Below are 21,361 nucleotides of genomic sequence, written 5' to 3'. Positions count from 1 at the left end.
ACGTGGGAAACGAAGCCATGTCTCTCTCAGTGAAGCTCTTTTAAGTTCACTGTCCGCTTACACTGCCTCACCCGGGACCCCTTCACCAGAGCCCTGAATGCGGCGGACTTTCCCTCCTGTGGGGTATGCTCTGTATCCGCCTCCTAAACTTGACTGTGTCGGACGAGTCCTAACCGTCTGATTATGATCCAAACAGCCTAATCACGTACCTGTCTGTGCTCCTGGGCGCTCCGCTCCCTGAGGCAGGACCCGGGTCTACTTCAATGTCCCGTCTTTGATGTCTACCACCATCCCGGCTGACAGGCGCACTGTAAATATTTGTTAAATTAACTGAACTGGAAAACTCAGCGGTAGATCAGGAGTTCCTACACGAACTACCCAGAAAATTAAATGTCAAAATTTACTACAGTTTCCCTGCCCACAAATAATTTTATGTATAGATTCTACTTTCTACAGAGTCAAGTAAACTCATATTTTATAAAAATGAGTTTCCCCTCCACAATTCAAAAAGGACCCCATTTATAGTGAGTGTTTCAGCCCAATACCCTCAAGGTAGCGCCGCAGATTGATGGGAATAGTTTTGGATGCATGGATGGATGAGTTGCCAAAACTGGAGTTGACTGGTGGGGACCAGATTTTCTGTTAGCTAGCCTTTGATTTCAGGAAGAGAAGCACTTTCAAGAGCTAAGTATTCAGTAGATAACTTTCAATATAACTAATGATTGTGAGTGCTCTTGCTGGCTTTATTGGGATTAATTCGCACTCCCAACCACAAAGGTTTGGTTTAATTGTACTATTCAAAACATTCACAAGGATTATATTTTATCATTACGAGATTTTAGTTTTTAAAAGAGTAGAAAGGAAAAGGACATTTATATCAAGGGATACCTGGAGTGGGAAGGGGCACAGGTGAAATGTGTGAATTACCGGGTCTTCGTGCTCCATCCTTCCGTGCCGGGCACGTCCTTAAGTATATGAAGTAAAGGGGATTCCAAGGAGGCTCGAAGAATGAAAAGGGAAAAGCACTATTTAATAAGGTCAAAAACCCATTCTCTCCTTATGAAAACAAGTTAGGGGCAAGAGGCATTAAGGAAAGGCCCTTGCACTGTGGTTTGTAGACAACGGGTCCACGTCCGGTTCAAGATCTAAATCAGCCATTGGTCTTGTGGGTTGCCCAACAGGATCTTCTGGCGTCGGCAAGTTCACGTGATGGCGGGGATCCGGCCCAGCACCATTACCAGCTCCTTCCCTCAGCTTATGTCCAACGTGGACGCAGCTTACGAAGTGGCCGACAGGGGCACTGCTTACTTCTTCAAAGGTACCTTATAGATCCGTGAGGGACAGGAATGGCCGGGGATGTGGGGAGCCTCTAGTGCTGGTAGCATTTGGTCAGGGATGGTGGAGATGCGCTGGTCACTCCTCGCCTTAGCCGTGAAATGCCGCTCTGTTGTCTATAGCAGTGGCAGGAGGGACAATGACTGTCACAATGTTCTCAGAGCCAATGCTCTACCTTAGAGAGACACTGTGCAAAGTGCCAGTGCCCAGGGGGCTACAGACTTTGTCCTCACCCCTCAGGGTGACATGGTGTAGCCCACTGAGAGCCTCTAGTCAGCAAATCCAACATGGCACCCCCGTTAGGAGAACGATGCCCCTGCGGCCATGTCCTACTCACAAGTGGGACCCTAACCCGTGACTCTGGGAGGTGGGCCCGGTGTCGTCAGTCTCTGGCCCCAGCCCCTTACCGTCAGAGCAACTCTGGGGAATTACCTAACTGCTCGGAGCCTTCATTTCTTCCTGGGCTGAGAAGGGATTATAGTAATAGCAAGCTCAGAGATGTGACAGTGGCTGGCCAATGGCGGTTACCCAGTAGGTGGCCCCTGTCAAGTTTAGCTTCTTTTTCTGGAAGCTGGGGGAGGAAGCTACAAGGCCGGTGCTGGCTGACGACCCACAGCATTTGTCTCTCACAGGCCCCTTCTCTCCCGTGCATCTGTACGAGACTGAGATGAGGTTACACACATGAAAAGTATCTTGAAAAAATTAATGTGTGAGATTTAAGACACAATCGTATCAAAATTACTGTTTTGCTAGGACATCACTAAGAGATGCTTGCCTCCAGAGTAGTTTGAACTCAATCCAAGCTTGTATATTGGCTTATAACCATGGCAACCATCCCATAAACTATTCCCATGTGGGACCCTGTGTAGAAATCCTCAGGAGTGAAGTACATTGCCAAGTGGTACTGAGTGTTTGTGAACTTTACTTTCTGTCTTTAGGCCCCCACTACTGGATAACGAGAGGCTTCCAGATGCAGGGTCCTCCTCGAACTATTTATGATTTTGGCTTCCCGAGGTATGTGCAGCGGATAGATGCCGCCGTGTACCTCAAGGACGTGCAGAAGACCCTTTTCTTTGTGGGAGATGAATACTACAGGTATGGCTTTTCTCCTTTTGATTGTCCAGATGTATTCAATGGGAAGAAAAAGTCCTTTTGCAGAAAAGAATGCAAAGTGCCTTGGCAGTAGGCCCATTGACTCCTCTGGGCCCCAAGGCTGCCGTGGACAGTCTCTAAGATAGGAAACCAGCCAAGTAAGCAAAGCATTCATTCATGAGTCCCACTGTTAGTTCTCTAGCACATGAATAGACTTACCCTTCACGCATCTACTAACGGGACCGCCAGTGGCGTACACGAGTAGACAGAGCATCCCCAAATACATTGCCAGCCACAGTGAATGCCGCAGCGGGGGGTGGAACTGATTCCCTGTTATGTGGGTACCAGTGCATCCAGAACACTCTGTGGTTCTGTGCAACATGGAGGTGGTTATGACTGTGGGGCTCTTTGAAGGAAAAGTCTTTTCCTGCTGCAAGGAAAAGCCCCTATTGCTGAGTCCTTTTATCTGACCTGGAACATGTGCTCTCTCCTCACCCAGAGTTGTCCTGCCCGTCTTGCAGATCTCAGGAAGCGGCTGTCAACCAGCCGCTGTGCACAGGGTCACCCTCATGCCGCCCACTGGGTTTCTAGCATTAACTGACTCCTGTGAAGGGTGAGCAGCCCCAGTGTCTGCACCGCCCCCACCCAAGTCTCACGTCCCCGGGCTTGCTCACCTGAACCTCAGCAGGGAGAAGTAAAAGCAACACATTCTAAGCAGTTGACCATGCCAAATAGTTTACTTTTCCCCAGATTTTATGTATGTGTTTATTTGTTTGAAAGAGAGAGCACAGAGGGAGAGGGAGAAACAGGCTCCCCACTGAGCAGGGAGCCCGATGCAGGGCTTGATCCCAGGACCCTGAGATCATGACCTGAGCCGAAGGCAGAGACTTAACCCTCTGAGCCACCCAGACGCCCCAATTTTTAACTTCTTGAGGAATCTTCATACTATTTTCCACAGTAGCTGCACCATTTTCCATTCCCACCAACAGTGTAAGAGGATTCCCCTTTCTCCACATCCTCTCCATCACGTGTTGTTAGTTTTAGCCATTCTGAGAGCTGTGAGTTGGTATCTCATCATGGTTTTGATTTGCATTTCCCTGATGATGAGTGATAATGAGCATCTTTTCATGTGTCTATTAGACATCTGGATGTCTTTTCTGGAAAAATGTCTATTCATGTTTTCTTCCCATTTTTTCATTGGATTACTCATTTTTCAGGTATTGAGTTTAATAAGTTCTTTATATATTTTGGATAGTAATCCTTAGTATTTGCAAATACCTTCTCCCATTCCATAGGTTACCTTTTAGTTTTATTGTTTCCTTCTCTGTGCAGAAGCTTTTAATTTTGATGGTGTCCCAATAGTTTATTTTTGCTTTAATTTCCTTTTTCTCAGAAGACATGTCTAGTAAGAAGTTGCCACCTCTGATGTCAAAAAGGTTACTGTCTACATTCTCCACTAGGATGTTGATGGATTCCTGTCTCACATTTAGGTTTTTCATCCATTGTGAATTTATTCTTGTGTGTGGTGTAAGGAAATGGTCCAGTTTCATTCTTTTGCACATGGCTGTCCCGTGTTCCCAGCACCATCTGTTGAAGAGACAGGCTTTTTCCCATTGGAAATTCTTTCCTGCTTTGTCAAAGACTAGTTGATACAGAGTTGTGGGTTCGTTTCTGGGTTCTCTGTTCTATTCTACTCATCTGTGTCTATTTTTGTGCCAATACCATATTGTCTTCGTTACTAGGGCTTTGTAATACAACTTGAAGTCCTGAACTATGACATCTCCAGCTTTCCTTTTTTCCTTATTCTTCTTCTTCAAGGTTGCTTTGGCTATTCGAGGTCTTTTTTGCTTCCATACACACTTCAGGATTGTTCATTCTAGCTCTGTTAAAAAAAAAAAAAAAAAAAGCTGTCAGTATTTGGATAGGGATTGCATTGATGTAGATTGCTTTCAGTTGTGTAGATATTTTAACAATATTTGCTCTTCTAATCCATGAGCATGGAGTGTCTTTTCATTTCCTTGTGTCATCTTCAAGTTCTTTCATTGGTGTTTCATGGTTTTCAGAGCACAGGGCTTTCAACTTCTTGGTTAGATAGATTCCGACGTGTCTTACTGGTTTTGGTGCTATTGAAAATGAGATGTATAGAAATGCAACAGATTTCTGTACACCGATTTTGCATTCTGCGACTTTATTGAATTCATTAGTTCTAGCACTTGGTGGAGTCTTCTGGGTTTTATATATATTATCATATTATCTACAAATAGTGACAAATCTGGATGAATTTTATTTTTTGTTGTTGTTGTCTAATTGCCAAGGCTAAGACTTCCAGTGCTATGTTACACACAGTGGTGAGGGGCACCTGGGTGTCTCAGTGAGTTAAACATCCAACTCTTGATTTTTGGCTCAGGTCATGATCTCAGAATCATGAGGTTGATCCCCACACTGGGCTCCCTGCTCAACAGGGGGTCTTCTCAAGATCGTCTCCCCCTCTCCATCTTCCCTCTCCTCTAAAATAAATAAATAATATCTTTAATAATAATAATAAATAACAGCAGTAAGAGTGAACATCCCTGTCTTGTTTCTGACTATAGGAAAAAGCTCTCTGTTTTTCCCTCTTGAGGATGCTATTAGCTGTGGGTTCTTCATATGTGGGCTTTAGGATTTTGACGTATGGTTCCTTCTATCCCTAATTTGTTGAGGATTTCCTCATAAATGGATCTTGTACTTTGAAAAATGCAAATTTTAAGAGGATCATATAGTTCTTTCTTTTATTTTTTAAAAGATTTTATTTATTTATTTGACAGACAGAGATCACAAGTAGGCATAGAGGCAGGCGGAGAGAGGGGGAAGCAGGCTCCCTGCTGAACAGAGAGCCCGATGCGGGGCTCGATCCCAGGACCCTGGGATCATGACCTGAACCGAAGGTAGAGGTTTAACCCACTGAGCCCCCAGGGCCCCCCATCCTTTCTCTTATTAATAGAGTTTGCCGCACTGACTGGTTTGAGACTACCAAGCCATCTTTGCAGCCCAAGAACAAACCCCATGTGATGAATGGTTATTTTAATGTGCTGTTGGACTTCACTTGCTGGTATTTTATTGAGAATTTTGGCATCCTTGTTCACCAGGGATATTGACCATAGTTTTCTTTCCTGGTGGGATCTTTACCTGATTTGGTATTGGCAACACTGACCTCATAGAATGAATTTGGAAGTTTTCCTTCCTTTTCTGCTTTTTAGAACAGTTTGAGAAGCAGAGGTATTAACTCTTCTTTGAAAGTTTCATAGAATGCCGCTGTGAAGCCATGTAGTCCTGGACTTCTGACTATTGGGGGATTTCTGATGACCGATTCTGTTTCTTAGCTGGCTATCCATCTGGTCAAGTTTCCTTTCTTCCTGTTTCAGTTTTGGTAATTTATGTGTTTCTCGGAGTTTATCCATTTCTTTCAGGCTATCCAGGGTGTTGGTGTGTTTTTGTTTTTGTTTTTGTTTTTTCATAATACTCTCTTAGAATTGTTTGTGTTTCTGTGGCACTGGATGTGATCTCTCCTTTCTCACTTGTGATTCTATTTATTTGTATTCTTTCTCTTTTCTTTTTGGTAAGTCTGTATAGAGATTTATTAATTTTATTCATTTTTTCAAAGAACGAGCTCCTGGTTTCATGCATCTGTTCTATTGTTTTTTAGTGTCTCTATCATTTACTTCTGTTCTGATCTTTATTATCTCCCTCCTCCTGCTGGATTTAGACTTCTTGTTCTTCCTCCAGCTCCTTTAGGAGTAAGATTAGGTTGTTATTTGAGATTTTCTTGCTTCAGGAGGTAGGACTGTATTGTTATACACTTTAATACTGTTTCGTCTTATGGTATATCTTAACTCTCTAATTCTCCCCTGGTGGTCCAGTAGTTGTCTTTTTCTCAGCTTCTTTATTCTCCATCATTTGGTCTTCCATATCACTAATTCTCTCTTCTGCCTCATTTATCCTAGCAGTAAGAGCCCCCATTTTTTTTATTGCACCTCACTAATAGCTTTTTTAATTTCAGCTGGGTTAGATTTTAGTTCTTTTTCATGCAGGAAGGGATTCTCTAGTATCTTCTATGCTTTTTTCAAGCCCAGCTACTTTCTTTATAATCATCATTCTGAACTCTAGTTCCAACATCTTACTAATGTCCATATTGATTACATCCCTGGCAGTCAGTACTGCCTCTTGCTCTTTTTCTTTTCTTTTCTTTTTTCTTTTTTTCTTTTCTTTTTTTTTTTTTTTTTTTTTTTTGAGGTGAGGTTTCTGTTTTGTCATTTTGTCTGGTGAAGAATAGATGAATGAGAGAAAAAAAAAATGCTGAAACGGTAGCAACGACCCCAGAAAATTATACACTGAACAAATCAGAAGAGACCCCCCAACCAGGTGGGGGAAAGAAAGGGGAAAAAAAGAATATGATCAGTCTAGTGAATAGAGCAGAATTACACACTGGATTTGGGGTGTATTTTGGTCTGTTAGAAGAAACTGTGTCCCAATATTTTAAAGAAAGAAAAACGTGTGTGTGTGTGTGTGTGTGTGTGTGTGTATAATATACAAAAAATAATGTTAAATAAAATGATGGGATAGAGTATGACTATAAAAATGAAAATTAAAAAAGATTTTTTAAGGTATTGATAAGATGTTAGTTAAAATAGGAAAGAGGAAAAATTTTAAAAGAAAGAAAATTTTAAAAATTTAACTTTGCAAGACTAAAGAAAACGGGGAAAGCCATGAATTCTGTGTGTTGCTTTCCCCTCCTCTGGATTTCCCTGGTTCTCGTTGACCAGTGAGCTTGGTCTTGGCTGGATGTTCTTGCTGATCTTCTGGGTCAGGGGCCTGTTGCTGAGATTCTCACATGTCTTTGCTGGAGGCGGAGGCGCAGTTGCTCTAGGCTAAGTAATCTGCGCAGGTTCACTCTCGGGAGCTTTTGTTCCCTGATCGCTTTCCGTACCGCTGTGGAGGACGGGAATGGAGATGGCAGCTTCCCAGTGTCCGGCCACATAGGAGCCGAGAGCTTGGGGCCCCGCTCCTCAGTGCGGCCTCACAAAAAAGCTGTCAATCCCTCCCGTCTCCCTGGTGTCCGGCCACGCTCGGAGCTCACCCGGCCTGTGACCGAGCGTTTCTGTCTCTGGCTCACGGCCCCGTTTGGAGTCTCCAAACCCAGCAGATTCCTGCTGCGCTGCTCCTCCTGGGGAAGGAAGGTGAGTCTCCCCGGATCTGCCACTTCTGGGGTCCCTGCTCAAAGAGCAGTTGTCTGACTGTGCCTCAGATCACGGGTTAAGGTAACCCCGAGCTGAGAGCCCCCCCCCTCCCCCGGCTCCCATCTCTGCAGCGGCTTCCCCGCTCCGATCCCTGGCAGCTCTGCCGCACTCAGACACCCCCGGTCTTTCTGTGACCCCGCGGGTCCTGAGACCACACTGGCCCCGCGAGGGCTCACCCCTGCTCGGCCTCTGCAGCGCCGTCCCTCCGTGGAGCGGACTCTAAAAGTGCTGGTTTCGTGCTCCGCTGCCGCCGCCGGCCCCTCCCCCCAGGGTCTATCTTCCGGTCGCTTCAGGTTCACGTCTCCGCGCGTCCCACCTGCCAGACCGTGGTCGATGTTCTGTTCCTAGCATTGCTGCTCTTCTCCTCTTCGCTCTCCTCGTGAGTCTGAAGGTGTTGGGATGAGGTGATACCTATCTAGCCGAACTCCTGGGATCCGCTGTCATTTCAGTCTGCTGCTCCGCCGCCGTCTTGCTCCCTCCCCGCACATTCATTGTTCAGTTCTGTGTTCTTTAATCTCCATGTATCTGCAGTCTTCCCATTTTTTTTCTTGCGGTTGACTTCAAGTTTCATAGTCTTGTGGTCTGATAATATGCAGGTATGATCTCGGTCTTTCTGTACTTGTTGAGGCCGGATTTGTGACCCAGGATGTGATCTGTTCTGGAGAATGTCCCGTGTGCACTCGAGAAGAATGTATATTCCGTGGTTTTAGGATGCAACGTTCTGAATATGTCTGTGATGTCCACCTGGTCCAGTGTGTCATTCGAAGCCATTGTTTCCTTATTTTCTGCTGGTTGTTTCTGAGCTGTTCTCTGATCCTTTCTTATCTTTGTCACTTTCATGTTTTGCTGATTTCCTTAGTGATCTATTTGGGTTTCATCCTCTTTATTCTTCATGTTTATTGGTGACTTGTGATTTGTGGTTACCATTAGGTTTTCATATAATCCCTTTGGCATAAAGCAATCTGTATTAGGCGGATGGCCATCCAAGTTTGAACCCCTTCTTTTTTCCTCTCCTCTCCAGACTTTAGGTATGTTACTGTATTTTATATCCCTTCTTTGTGAGGTCCTGGGCTGACAGTTTAGAAAATATTCGTATTTACTGCTTTTGTATTTTCTGCCTTGATGTTGTCACTTTTGTCCCTCCTTTCTGCTCAAAGAGGCCCCTCTGATCTTTCTTGCTGGCTGGTTTAGTGGTCACAAACTCCTGCAGCTGTTGTCTGAGAAACTCTTCAACTCTCCTTCTGTTCTGAATCGTAGCTTTACTGGCATATCACCTGTTTTCAGTCACCATTTCTATGGCATGAAAGAAATTTATAAATAAGTACATGTGACCTTCCTCCACCTGACTAATAGCTTCTCCTGTCTGAGACTGAGAAGACCAAATAACAGATCTGACTTGTGAAGAGGAAAATGTATTTTCTAGGAATGAAGGACACATGTAGACCCTGCTGACCCCTGCCCACTGAGAGCTCTGGGAGCCTGGCTCAGAGCACCAAGGGGTGTCCTGACTTATTCCTTCCAGTCCAATGATTAAGCCACTACAGCAGTTATTTTTCCTCCAGAACTTCCTTTTCTGGATTCCTGATGGTAATTCATTTATTAAGCCCTAAAGTCTGCTGGGCAGATTCATCAAGTCTTTCTTTAAGATAAGCTGCCTGACACCTGACACCTGACACACAGGACGATAGGTACGGAGAAACCCAACTCCCAATACGGATTTTCAGAAAATGAGACTGAGATGCCCACAGAAGCATGTGTGTGGGTGTAAGGGTGTATGTGGGGGGGTGTGGCATCCGGTTAGGATGAGTCAGTTCATGCCTGGAAGACTGCTCACTGCCCGACTCCCGCTGCGGGAATTATCCACTTTCCCATTGCTTCAGCTCTCTGTTCCTCGTTCCTCGCCAGGTCTTTGGACTCATGTACCAGCCACCACAAAGCACATGCCTCCAGCCAGGCAGCAGTGAGGTTAGCAACTAACAGAGGAGGCTGGACGAGAGGTTTTTAATTCTCTATAAATACAATCTTGGAGAGGGACAGGGTCTCCAATTGTAACGAGGCCCGACTCCCGCCTGAGGGAATCATAATGCACCTTTCCAACTACGTGTCTGTGAGTGTCTATTCAGGAAAAGTCTTAATAATCTGGATAAAACAGATTGATTAAAAAGTTGGTCTAAGGGATTAACTCCAATATCAAAGACTTATTTTGTGTTGAGGGAAGGAAACCCCAGAAGGCTCTTTGAAAACTAACCTTCCAAGGCTCTTGAGAGCATTAAGTGAGTAACTCAGGCAGACGCAAGCTCAGAGCCCCAGCACGTAGTAGGTGCTCAAGTACAGCAACTGTTCAGACGTTACAGGAGCCCAAGTGGTAACCAGGAGATACCTGCTTCAGAAGTTGAGATAATTAACAAATGGCCGCTTAAAGCTCAGGAGTTCTCTGACCACAATCCAGTCATAGAGCAGGTCAGAGGGAACTTCCTTTGGAGAGACTGAAGGCCCAACATTGCACTGAAACTCCTGCTTTTGGCAAAGCATAGACCATCCTTCCACCACGAAGGTCCTGTGTCGGACGTGCTGCAGCACACGGCTTATGCACTAAAGAATAAAGCAAACAGCCTTGACCTACAGCTTCCGAGGTCAGAAGAGCTGCTGTGAGCCACTCCACAAACAAACCTTCTCCCCCAGACTCCGCACCTGCGTTGAGCAAAGCCTCCCCTGCAGGACACCTCACTGTCTCTGGAAGCCCCATCTTGGTGAGAAGTCCTGTTCAGCGGCTCTTCAGAGACCCGGAAGGAACTGTGGCTGAAACACGTAAAGGACTGTTTTCCTCATCTACGTAACACGTCTGAAGTTTAACACACCTGGGGGGACACGGCGAGTCCACAGTCACCAGAGACCTGAGTTCCTTCTAACACCTTGCTCCGCTGTTAACATGGAGGTGCCCGTCTCGGGGTTGCCTAAGACTCCAGCAGCCCATGAAGTCTGGTCACTACGTCCTGTTCTAAACAGGAAGAAGGAGGAAATTGGAGGAAAAGCCAAAGGGGACAGAAGTTCTGTCAGTAGAGCAGGAGGCCATATTCAAAAACACACAAGGCCAGAGCCACAGACCGAGTTCTAGACCAAGAACGGGGTGGGCCGCATGCTGGGATTTATTTCCGTTAGTCACTCCTCACGATCTTCTTTGGTCCCAACGCTAGGTCCGTCTGTGACACAAACGATGTGTCGAGGGAAGAGAAGTCTCCGGATAGGCTTGTTGTCAGGGAGAGCCTCCAAGAACTCCTGGGCGGAGCCGGTTTAGGGAATGACGGGCCATGAGAACACTACTGAAGAACTTCGCCCCCTGAGGACGGAGGGCTGGCTTGGGGCCAGGTGGGCTCAGGCTCTGGGAGTGAGGGCTCACATGTCCGTGCAATAGGAACTCACGGGGCGCAGCCACAGGGAACTACAAGGTGGAACCCAAAAGGGGGCGCTACCATGCCAGCGCCATCCCACGGCACTGATGTGCTGCTTAAACTTCAAGGAGAGCTCCTTCCCCACTCATCCCTTTGCTTTTACAGCTTCTTTCCCTCTTCTAGACAGGCCCAAATGACTCCGCCAGTTTTTCCTTCTTTACACGACTTCCATTACCTTTGGCTCATGTCTCCCTGTAGATATTCTCTCTTGCTTACCAGGAGCAGACCAGTGGCTACACCAGAGAGCTCCTGGGGTCTGGGGCTGCCGTCCACTCCATCGTCCTTGGAGGCAGTCAGTGTTCTCTGAATTTTGTGCAAAGTGACGGGCAAATCTACAGGCCCCGGCCCCTTTCTATCCCTAAGTCAATCTCTCTGTGCAGACAGACTGAGACATGATTGATACAAAGTAGGACACATTCTCTGCCTCCTGGATGCCCCGGGTATACTGAAAATTGAGTGGTTATTTGGGATTTTATAGTTAGTCACCATAGAGGAAAATAGGTGATAAGTAATAAAAATAAGAAAGATGGGTAGAGTTCAAAATCTTCTTTTTTAATCATAAATTTTTGAACTGCATTACCAAACTACCACTTTCAATCTATATATATTGGGCATGATTATACGTCAGACTCTGTACTAGGACCTTAACACTCAGAGCACAGAGTTTGCCACCTGAGAGCGTGGACCCAAGTAACGGAGTACTCACCTCAGCCCTCCCAGCCATCATGGGGCAACCTGGATTGCCTTTCTGTTTGGGTTTAATAATCTTCAAGAGGGAGTTGGAAATAGCATCTGCTTCATCCATGGGAATGGATAAGGAAACTGTGAGATGCCACCACACAATGAACATTCACGTTGAGGGCTATCCATGTTCAGGAAGGCCTACAGTTGAGAGTACATACACAGGGAAATAATGAAGAGTGGTCCAAGTGTGACAGGTGCCCTGAGAGAAGACTGGATGGAGATCAGTGGGGCAAAACAAAGAGGAAATGGCCCATGCTAGTAAAGGCGTCTGGAAAGTACCCTCAGAGGAAGTGAGCACTGCCCTTCATCTTGAGAAGGGAGTTGGAGTTTCCCAGGGAGGAGGCAGGAGGTCAGCGTGGCTTCCAGGCAGAGACAGCAGTTGAAGCAAAGGCACTGGGGCATGAAATTGCCTGTGTATGTGGCGGAAACCTCAAGCAGTTCAGCATAATAGCCTTGTAGACTAGAATGAGAGATGTGGCCCAAGGAGAAGCAGGGTGTCAGTGATGGAGGGCCTATGCCTTTCCAGGGAGACCAGTGTGAATTTATAGAAACAGAGGGATATCTTTAAGTGTCCTAAATAAACGAGTAACCCAGGAAGTTTTGTATTATAAAACTACCCTTCCGGCAGCAGTGTGACCAGAGCAGAGGGGGACAAGATGGGAGTTGGTGAAACCAGGGAGGCCAGAAAGTCACAGGCAACACTTGCAAAGTGCTCCAGAGAAGAGCTCCCAACCAAAAATCCTACGTTCAGCTTCACTGTCTCCAAGATGGAGACCAAAGAAGACATTCCCAGAGAGACAGAAACTGAGAGAATCTGTTGCTGGCACACCTACCTTACAAGCAATGCTGGAGAAAGAGCTAGCTTCAGGAGGAGGGGAAGTGACCCTGGACAGTAGTATGAATCCACGTTAAAAAAAAAAAGAGAGAGCAGAAAATGTAACTGAAAGATAGTTTAAAGGTATATTTCCTCCCTTTCCTTCTCTTAATTGATTTTAAAAATAACTGCTTAAAACGGCATATATATGTATGTATGTATACATATTCATTTATTTATTAATTATATATATATAACTGTATTGTTAGGCCTATAATATTCAGAAACATAACCTATTTGTCAATAACAGCACAAAGCACCAGGTGTGGGGAAAACTGTACGGAGCTGAGGAAATTATATCAAATACTAACTCAAATTCACAGGAGAAACAAAAGAAAACAGACATGTTAACTAAGGAGGCTAATATATCAAAAACTATAAATATATACTTTCTCTCCTTTCTATCAGCTTCTTAAGAAGACATTAAATTGTATAAAATAGTAATTAGAGCAATGTCCACTGGGGGTTTGTGACATAAACTAATGTAAGATGTACAAAAACAAGACCATCGAAGGAAGGGACAAGGAACAGACTTTCTGGAGTGATGTTTGTGAGTCTACCTGGAATTAAGCTAGTAAAAATCTGAAGCAGTGTATGGTAAGTTAAATTATTTATGATAAGCTCCCTAGCAACCACTAAGGCAATAACTTTTTAAAATGTAGTAACAAAATCATGAAAGAAAGTAAAAGAGTACATTGGAAAATTTTCACTAATGCAAAAGAAAGCATTAAGGAGGGAAAAGGGAACCAAAAAGACATGACACATGTGGAAAACGAAAACTGAAGTGAATCCAGTTATATCGTTATATCAATATAAATGTATATAAATCCAGTTATATCAATAATATTAAATGTGAATGGATTAAACAATATAATCAAATAACAGATATTATTAGATGGGATTAAAAAAACAAGACCCAACTCTATGCTATCGGTAGAAGACACATTTCATATGCAAAGATACAGATAGATTGAAAGTAAAAGGATGGAAAAAAATCTCTGTCATGTGAACAGAAACCATAAGAAAGCCAGAGTGGCTATGCTAATATCAGGCAAGACAGACTTTAAAATAAGAAGGGTTACTAGGGATTCAGAGGAACATTCTACAGTGATGAAAACTTCAGTCTACCAAGAAGGCAAAACAACCCAACAACAGACCCCCAAAACACATGAAGCTGCTCCCCAAAAAACCCCGACAAAAATGAAGGGAGAAGACAACAACTGAATAATACTACTTAGGAATGTCAGTACCTCACCTTCAATAATGAATAGAACAAGTAGACAAGGAGATCTATAGGGAACAGGAGCCATCAGAAGCACGATAAGCCAACGAGGTCTAACAGGTGTCTGTAGAATACTTCACACAAAAGCAGAACACACGTTCTTCTCCAGGGCTTACGGAGCACTGCCCAGAAGAGGTGACATGCTAGGCCAATTTAAAACAACTGAAATCATACAAAATGCCCTTTCTGATCACAGTGAAACAAGCTACAAATCAATATCAGGGAAAACTGGAAAATTTACAAACATGTGGAAATGAACATACTCTAAAACAATCAATGTGCCAAAGAGGAAATCACAAGAGACATTAGAAAATACTTAAAGATTGGGACGCCTGGGTGACTCGGTTAAGCAGCTGCCTTCGGCTCAGGTCATGATCCCAGCGTCCTGGGATTGAGTCCCACATCGGGCTCCTTGCTCCGCAGGGAGCCTGCTTCTCCCTCTGACTCTGCCTGCCACTCTGCCTGTGCTCGCTCTTGCTCTCTCTCTCTCTCTCTGACAAATAAATAAATTTTAAAAAAAAATCTTAGAAAATACTTAAAGCTGAATGAAAACAGAGACCGGGTATTTGAGACCATATGCAGGCAATGAAAGCAGTACTCATGGGAAATTTCTGTCTCTAAATGCCCATTAAAAAAAGGATCTCAAGTCAATAACCTAAATTTCCACCTTAGACACTGGGTTAAAAAAAAAAGCAAATGAAACCCAAAGCAAGTGGAAAGAAGGAAATAATAAAGATTATGGTGGAAATAAGTGAAATAACAAACTAAGTTTGTGAAATAACAAAACTAAGTTTGGTTCTTTGCAAAGATGCACAAAATTGACAGATTTCTCACTGGACTGGCGTAGTTGAAAAGACTCAGATCACTGAAATCAGAAATGAAAAAGGGAACACAACTACCAATCTTACAGAAATTAAACGGATGATAAAGGACCTCTATGAACAACTGTATGCCAGTAAATTTGATAACTGAGCTGAAATGACAAATTCTGGGAAAGATGCAAAATGAAGAAGCTGAGTCAACAAGAAATAGCCTGAATTAACCTGTAACAATTGAAGAGATTTAATTCATAATCAAAAAATTATCCACAAAAAACAGCCCAAGACTACATGTTTCAGTAGTGAATTCTACCAAAACATTTAAAGAGGAATCAATGCCAATTTTTCATGAACTCCTCTAAAAAATAGAAGAGGAGGGGTCGTTCCCCAGCTCATTGTACAAGGGCAGGATTACCCTGATACCAAAACCAGACGAAGGCATCACAAGGAAATAAAACTTCAGATCAGTATCTTTTGTGAATATGGATACAAAAATCCTCCAAAAATAGCAAGCCAAATCCAGCAGCCTATAAAAAGAATTACACAGCATGACCAAGTGGGATTTTTTTCCCCATGCATACAAGGTTGGTTTAACTTTTGAAAATCAATTAATGCAATACACCAAATCACTAGAGTAAAAAACAAAAGCCATATGATCACCTCAAGAAAGGCAGAGAAAGCATTTGTCAAAATCCAACCCTGTTGTAAAATAAAAACTACTCTGCAAAACTGGAAACAGGACAGTTTCTCAGCCTGATGAAAGGTGTCTGTGAGAGCCCACAGCTGACCTCAGGCTCCGTGGAGGAAGCCTGGATGCCTTCCCCCTAAAATCAGGAACAAGACAAAAGTTTTCACTCTCACCACTTCTTTTCAACATTGTACTAGAGGTTCCAGCTGGGACAGTTGAGCAAGAATGAGTAAGATAAAAGGCATTCAGACTGGAAAGGAAGAAAAACTATTTCTATGTCTTGTGATCTTTTATATAGAAAAGCCTTAGAAATCCTCGCAAAACACCTGTTAGAACTAAGTTCAGCAGATATGCAGGGTAGAGTTCAGCATGCAAAAATCAATGGTAGCTCCATACATTTCTTTTTCATGCATTTCAATGAATAATCCAAAAATGAAGAAAAAAATTCCACTTACAATAGTATCAAAAGAAATGATAATTTTAATAATTATTATATATTATAAATAATAGAAATTAATAATATTTTGAAATAAATTTAACATAAGTAGAAAATTTATAGCACAAAAATTAAACAATCTAAAGGGAAAGATCTCTTGTCCATGGATTAGAAATCTTAATTTTTTTTTAATTTATTTGAGACAGAGAGAGAGAGCATGAGCATGGGGAACAGCAGAGGGAGAGGGAGAAGCAGACTCCCACCGAGCAGGGAGCCCAATGCAGGGCTCAGTCCCAGGACCCTGGGATCATGACCTGAGTCAAAGGCAGACACTTAGCTGACCGAGCCACCCAGGTAACACAAGACTTAATATTTTTTAAATGACAACACTCCCCAAATTGATCTGCAGGACTTAACACAATCCCTATCGGAATTATCACTGGTTTCTTTGTAGAAATTGACACACTGATCTCAAATTCATATGGAAACTCATAGGACCCAGAATAACCACAGTATCTTGAAAAAGAAGACCAATTTGGAGGAGTCAGAATTCCCAATTTCAAAACTCACTACAAAGCGAGAATAATCAAGACAGCATGACACGAATGTGAGGATAGACGTACAGACCACTGGAATAAAACTGGCAGTGCAGAAATAGACCCACAGATCTATGCTCAGCTGGTTGCTGACAAGGACGCTAAGGCCACTCAATGGGGAAAGAACAAAAGAAGGGGAAGAGAAGACATAAGGAACATACAGGAGATTTGTACACATGGAGTATATGTGAAACACAAGAACGGAAGTGTCCAGAAGAGCCTTCTGTGTGCAGGGCTTGAACTCAGAATTCAGGCTGGTAATGCAGATGTGCACTTCCTCAAAGAATCTGGGGTTGACTGAGGCTGTGGGTATTTTTCAGCGTGGTTACATAGTCTTGATTCTAAATCCTCACAGGCAGAGTCCCTCCCCCACATCTGGGATGGTTCGTGGCTGCTTCTTCCTCTCCTCCCCATCCTTGACCACTCTGCTTCTCTAGTGGAGATCACAGAATCCCCATCCTCCCCAAAAGCCTTCTCATTCCTAGCTGGACGTGGAGAATGACTTTCAAAGGGGACTCTGGGTTTCCATGTACCTAGAAAGGCCTCCTTGAAGAGACTTCCTGAAAACCTGTATTTTAGACACCTTATCCATAAATTCCCCTTTTGGCCGCCCTTGCGTACATTTTCCGTAAGTGTCCTTCTGCTGATACACCTCCCCACTCGGTACTTCAGAGGATGCAGGGCAGGGTCAGTTTTGCCACAAATGTATGCTGGAAATCGTCAGAAATTCCTAAAAAATCTAAATTCAAACCGTAAGATTACACAACATGCAGACACTTTACCAAAACTGTCCCCAAACACTCAGATGACCAAGGCAGAGAGTAGGATAATATAGCTGAAAAAATATGCCACATCTATGGGTCCGTGACATTGCCAGGGTCATGGCCAGGGGTGATTTCTGTGGTATCTATGCCCATTAATTGGCGATGGGGAAACAGCTCACAAAGGAAACAGTCACAGGTCAATCATGTTTACTTGGTATTTGGGCTTCACAAACAAGGCCTCGGCCATGAGAAAACACGTGCAGTGAGTTCCGCAGGTCGCTAGTAAGCAGTAGGTGCACAAGGAAAATGCATGTTTTTCCTTAACCTTGCAGTCCAGCTCATCTATGTTCATGGCTTATCACGTGGTCGGATAATCACGTGCTGGGAATCTGCTCACATTCTCTCGTCCTCCCTTCTGCCCAGTCAGTGGTCTTGGAGAGCAGGCATTCCTGTCTCCGTGAAACAGAAACGTTGCATCTCAGAGAGCTACGTCGTTAGCTCAGGTCCCCCAGTGACTTCAGCGGTCCCCCCGCGGCTGCGTTTCACACCGGGTCTGCACCCGGAGCCCTCACTGCCCACCGCGCCATCTTCTTCCTTCTCTTCACCTCGTTCTTCCCGCCCATCAGATACCCACACTTGTGATTCTCACTCTGTCTGCAAACTTCCTTTTCTGTGATTCTCCGCAAAATCTGCAACAGAACAGTAGACCTTCTCAAGCCTAGTTCCCTCCTGGCTGCGTTCTCTGGACTCTGTCCAGTCCATGTCCTCCAGCCTCCTCTCCTCACCTTGTCTCCGCCTTGCCTCTACTGCAGAATGGTCTGCAGAGGCGGTGCTGGAAGATCAGGTAAAGATTCAACTTCTCGATGACTGAAGAGCTCAGATCACATCACGAGCTCTACTCACACTCATGCCGGCCAGTCTGTCAATGGTTTTTGGACCCCTGGATGGGTCTGTGTGCCCGGCGTGTGTATGCACGTGTGTAAATTGTCTCTCACCCTCTCGCCACCGTTTTCCAGATGAGGAAACAGGAGTTGGGAGCACTTTTCCCTGATCCCAGAGCTGTCTGGTGGTATACTCTTTCCTCTACAACAGAAATCCTCACATATCTGTCCACAAACCAGGGCTAGGTCATTGCCAAGTTCCCACCAATCCACAGCAAAATAAGAACAGAGCAATATTGTAAATGGAGAGGGTGTGGTGTGGGTCAGTATAAAGACACGTTATTGGCAAGAACCATCTTTTAGGCTGAGATTATGTTCTTTCTACCTCTTTGATGTTAAAGTTTCTTTCCTTTGTGAAATGGTAATGAAAATAGGTCGTAATTTTTTTTTTGATGACTTGATGGTAATGTCCTTACTTGGTACCATGAAAAGTGGGGAACTCTATGGTAACTCTGTAGGTACCATCTACTTAACATCTACCAGAAGGGTCCAGATGCGATATTTATATGTTATCAGCCAAGCCCACAATGATGATTTGTGTTTCAGGCCGGTGTTTTGAAACTACTGTGTTAAGAGTAACGCTCTTTAGAAAGCAGTTACTGGATAAGCAAAAGGCAGAGGGGCGAGCCCACAGGGCACGGGTCTGTTAAACACGTAAATGGTAGGAGCAGGGGAAAGAAACAGTGATTTCACAATATCCCCAAGCATTTTGCCTGGGTTTTTTGTCAATTTGATTGTGAATTTAAATTCCCAGCTTGACGTTGCTTCTCTAAAAATTCTCCTGAAAAAAAAGTTTTTAAAGATTTTTTTTATTTTAGAGAGAAAGCATGAGTGGGGGGAGGGCAGAGGGAGAGACTCCCCAGCAGGGGTCCCACCAGCAGGGAGCCCGACTCAGGGCTTGATCTGCAGCCAAAATCAGAAGTCCAAGGCTTGACTGACTGGGCCACCCAGGCGCCCCTTGAAGCATTTTGTATATATAATGTTTTTACCTCTGTCATCCTCTGAAGAAGTACATATAACATTTTGGGTCTTGCCCCCTACCTTAGTGACCTATGTAGACAGATAAAAGAGAAAGACCTTTCTTCCATATCTTCTTATTGGATTAAGAGTCCCTCTTCTCTCTTTAAAACATACCCCTGTATCTAAACTGTTGCTCTGTTCTCCAGAAAGAGTTTGCGCTGTCCTTTGATCCTTCCCAGTCCGCCCCATCTAATTCAAGGAGAAGACAGCAGACCCCCACTTGGAATAGTCTCCCTACAGGGCATCTCTAATCAGTCACTCACTCGAAAGGGAGAACACATTTTGCCATAAAACAATATAAATGGTGGTTACATTCTCAGAATCCCTCCCAGATGTTTGCTTACCATGCACAAAGGCAAGGCACCGCCTGGTTTAAAAAGCTCAGCTTACAGTCCTCCCTTCAGAGCAGACAGAGAATGGACGTCTGGAAGCTGGACCCCCACGCTCCCTGAGCCCGCGGTCCAGCCCCTCCCTCCGCGTGGTCCTCCACGCCTGCAGGCCCACCGTCCCTCTGCCCTCTCCTCTGCGTCCCTCCCCAAAGACTGAAGCTTCAGAGTTATCGTCCTCACTCTCTCCCGCCAAAGCACCCGTTTCCTCTCCACAGTGTCTCTGGGAGGTGAGAGAAAAAAGCAGTCTAGCCATCAAGGGTTCATGTGTAAACAGTCCTTAATAAGGGGCTCCAGATTTCAGACGCTGGGAGGAGGCGAGCGTAAGAGACTTGGGCCACGGAGCACCCACTGTGCCTGGGCTGTTCCTTTTTTTTCTGACCCATTTTCCCCCGACTCCAGTCCTGAGACCTCGTAGTCCCCGGATGACCAAGGCCCATCCCACAGGCCTCACTGGCATTTCTGATGACCATAAAACACAGGAAATGATTTCCATCTCTGAATCTCACAGTGACTCGCAGAGCTTGGTTTTCCCCTCGCCCTACTAGGAGGTTCTAATGACCCTCCCAAAAAGGGCATCTGGGACAGTCAGCGTCCACTCCTCTCCACCACACTCCCCCAAATAGCTCAACCCACTAGTCACGCGGGCCTGAATAATTCTTGGCCAACATGCAGTCCTGTTGGGTCAAGAGGGATCTGCCCCCAGCCGGTGCGGTCATGGCCATGTGAGAGGAGGTGGGCGTCTGCGGCTGCAGGACACGGCTCAGGGCTCCAGGCACCAGCAGAAACTGTCTGACCTTTCAGTGGGAAACGAGTGGGGCGTCCACCCTGGGAATGTCCCCGCTGGGGGCTCTGTGCCGAGGAAGAAGGAACTGTCTCACCCTGGAGATAAGGGCTGCCTGACTGCCTATGTGGTCAGCCCATACCAGGCAGGCTGATTCACACAAGTCCCCGTCTTCTATTCGAGGGGCGGCATGGTCACAAAGACAGGCATGAGACATTCTTCTGAGCAGTCATTGCGCCGTGGCTGCTGATCCGGCAAGAGAAGCCTAATCTAGTATTTGGTCCATTGTGTAATGACTCCAGGTAACAAAAGCAATTTAATGCCGTCCACCTGGTTTCAAGGCAGAGGCTCAGTTATCCGAGATGTTCTTGCTCCTGAATGTCACCTGGTGGCTGTCTGCCCATGTATTTGTTCACTCACTGTGCGTCGTTGGTCCGGTCGCTCCTCCACAGACATGGAGCAAAGGGGCCTGTGAATAAAAGCCCCCGGGAAGGGCTTTCAACTGATTCTTGGACAAGAATCCAAGCCCAGAAATTCTTACACAGAGTGGGGTGGTGGGGTTGTTGCTACAGTAAATAACGCAGTAACAGTACATGCCGAGTTCCTTTGGGAAGGCAACATACCTATTTTATAATAATGATTTTCTTTCCTTAATTCTTTTTTTTTTTTAGATTTTATTTATTTATTTGACAGAGATCACAAGTAGGCAGAGAGGCAGGCAGAGAGATGGGGGGAAGCAGGCTCCCTGCCGAGCAGAGAGCCCAATGTGGGGCTCGATCCTAGGACCCCGGGATAATGACCTGAGCCGAAGGCAGAGGCTTAACCCACTGAGCCACCCAGGCGCCCAACATTTTTTTTTAATTATAGGAACATGTTGCT

At 44.9% G+C, this 21,361-nt stretch overlaps 1 protein-coding gene across 1 annotated transcript in view; it reads left to right on the top strand.

The window, feature by feature from the left end:
• Positions 1–21,361, top strand: part of MMP20 (matrix metallopeptidase 20) — a 48,715-nt gene that overhangs the window by 23,911 nt on the left and 3,443 nt on the right. Inside the window, exons 7-8 of the mRNA XM_059169025.1 lie at positions 1,182–1,318; positions 2,274–2,430. Coding sequence (XP_059025008.1) covers positions 1,182–1,318; positions 2,274–2,430 — 294 coding nt within the window. The remainder of the gene's footprint in view (positions 1–1,181; positions 1,319–2,273; positions 2,431–21,361) is intronic.

This window comes from Mustela lutreola, chromosome 1, assembly GCF_030435805.1.
Source record: "Mustela lutreola isolate mMusLut2 chromosome 1, mMusLut2.pri, whole genome shotgun sequence".
In the NCBI taxonomy this organism is placed as follows: domain Eukaryota; kingdom Metazoa; phylum Chordata; class Mammalia; order Carnivora; family Mustelidae; genus Mustela; species Mustela lutreola.
This window is presented reverse-complemented; position numbering and strand designations above follow the sequence as displayed.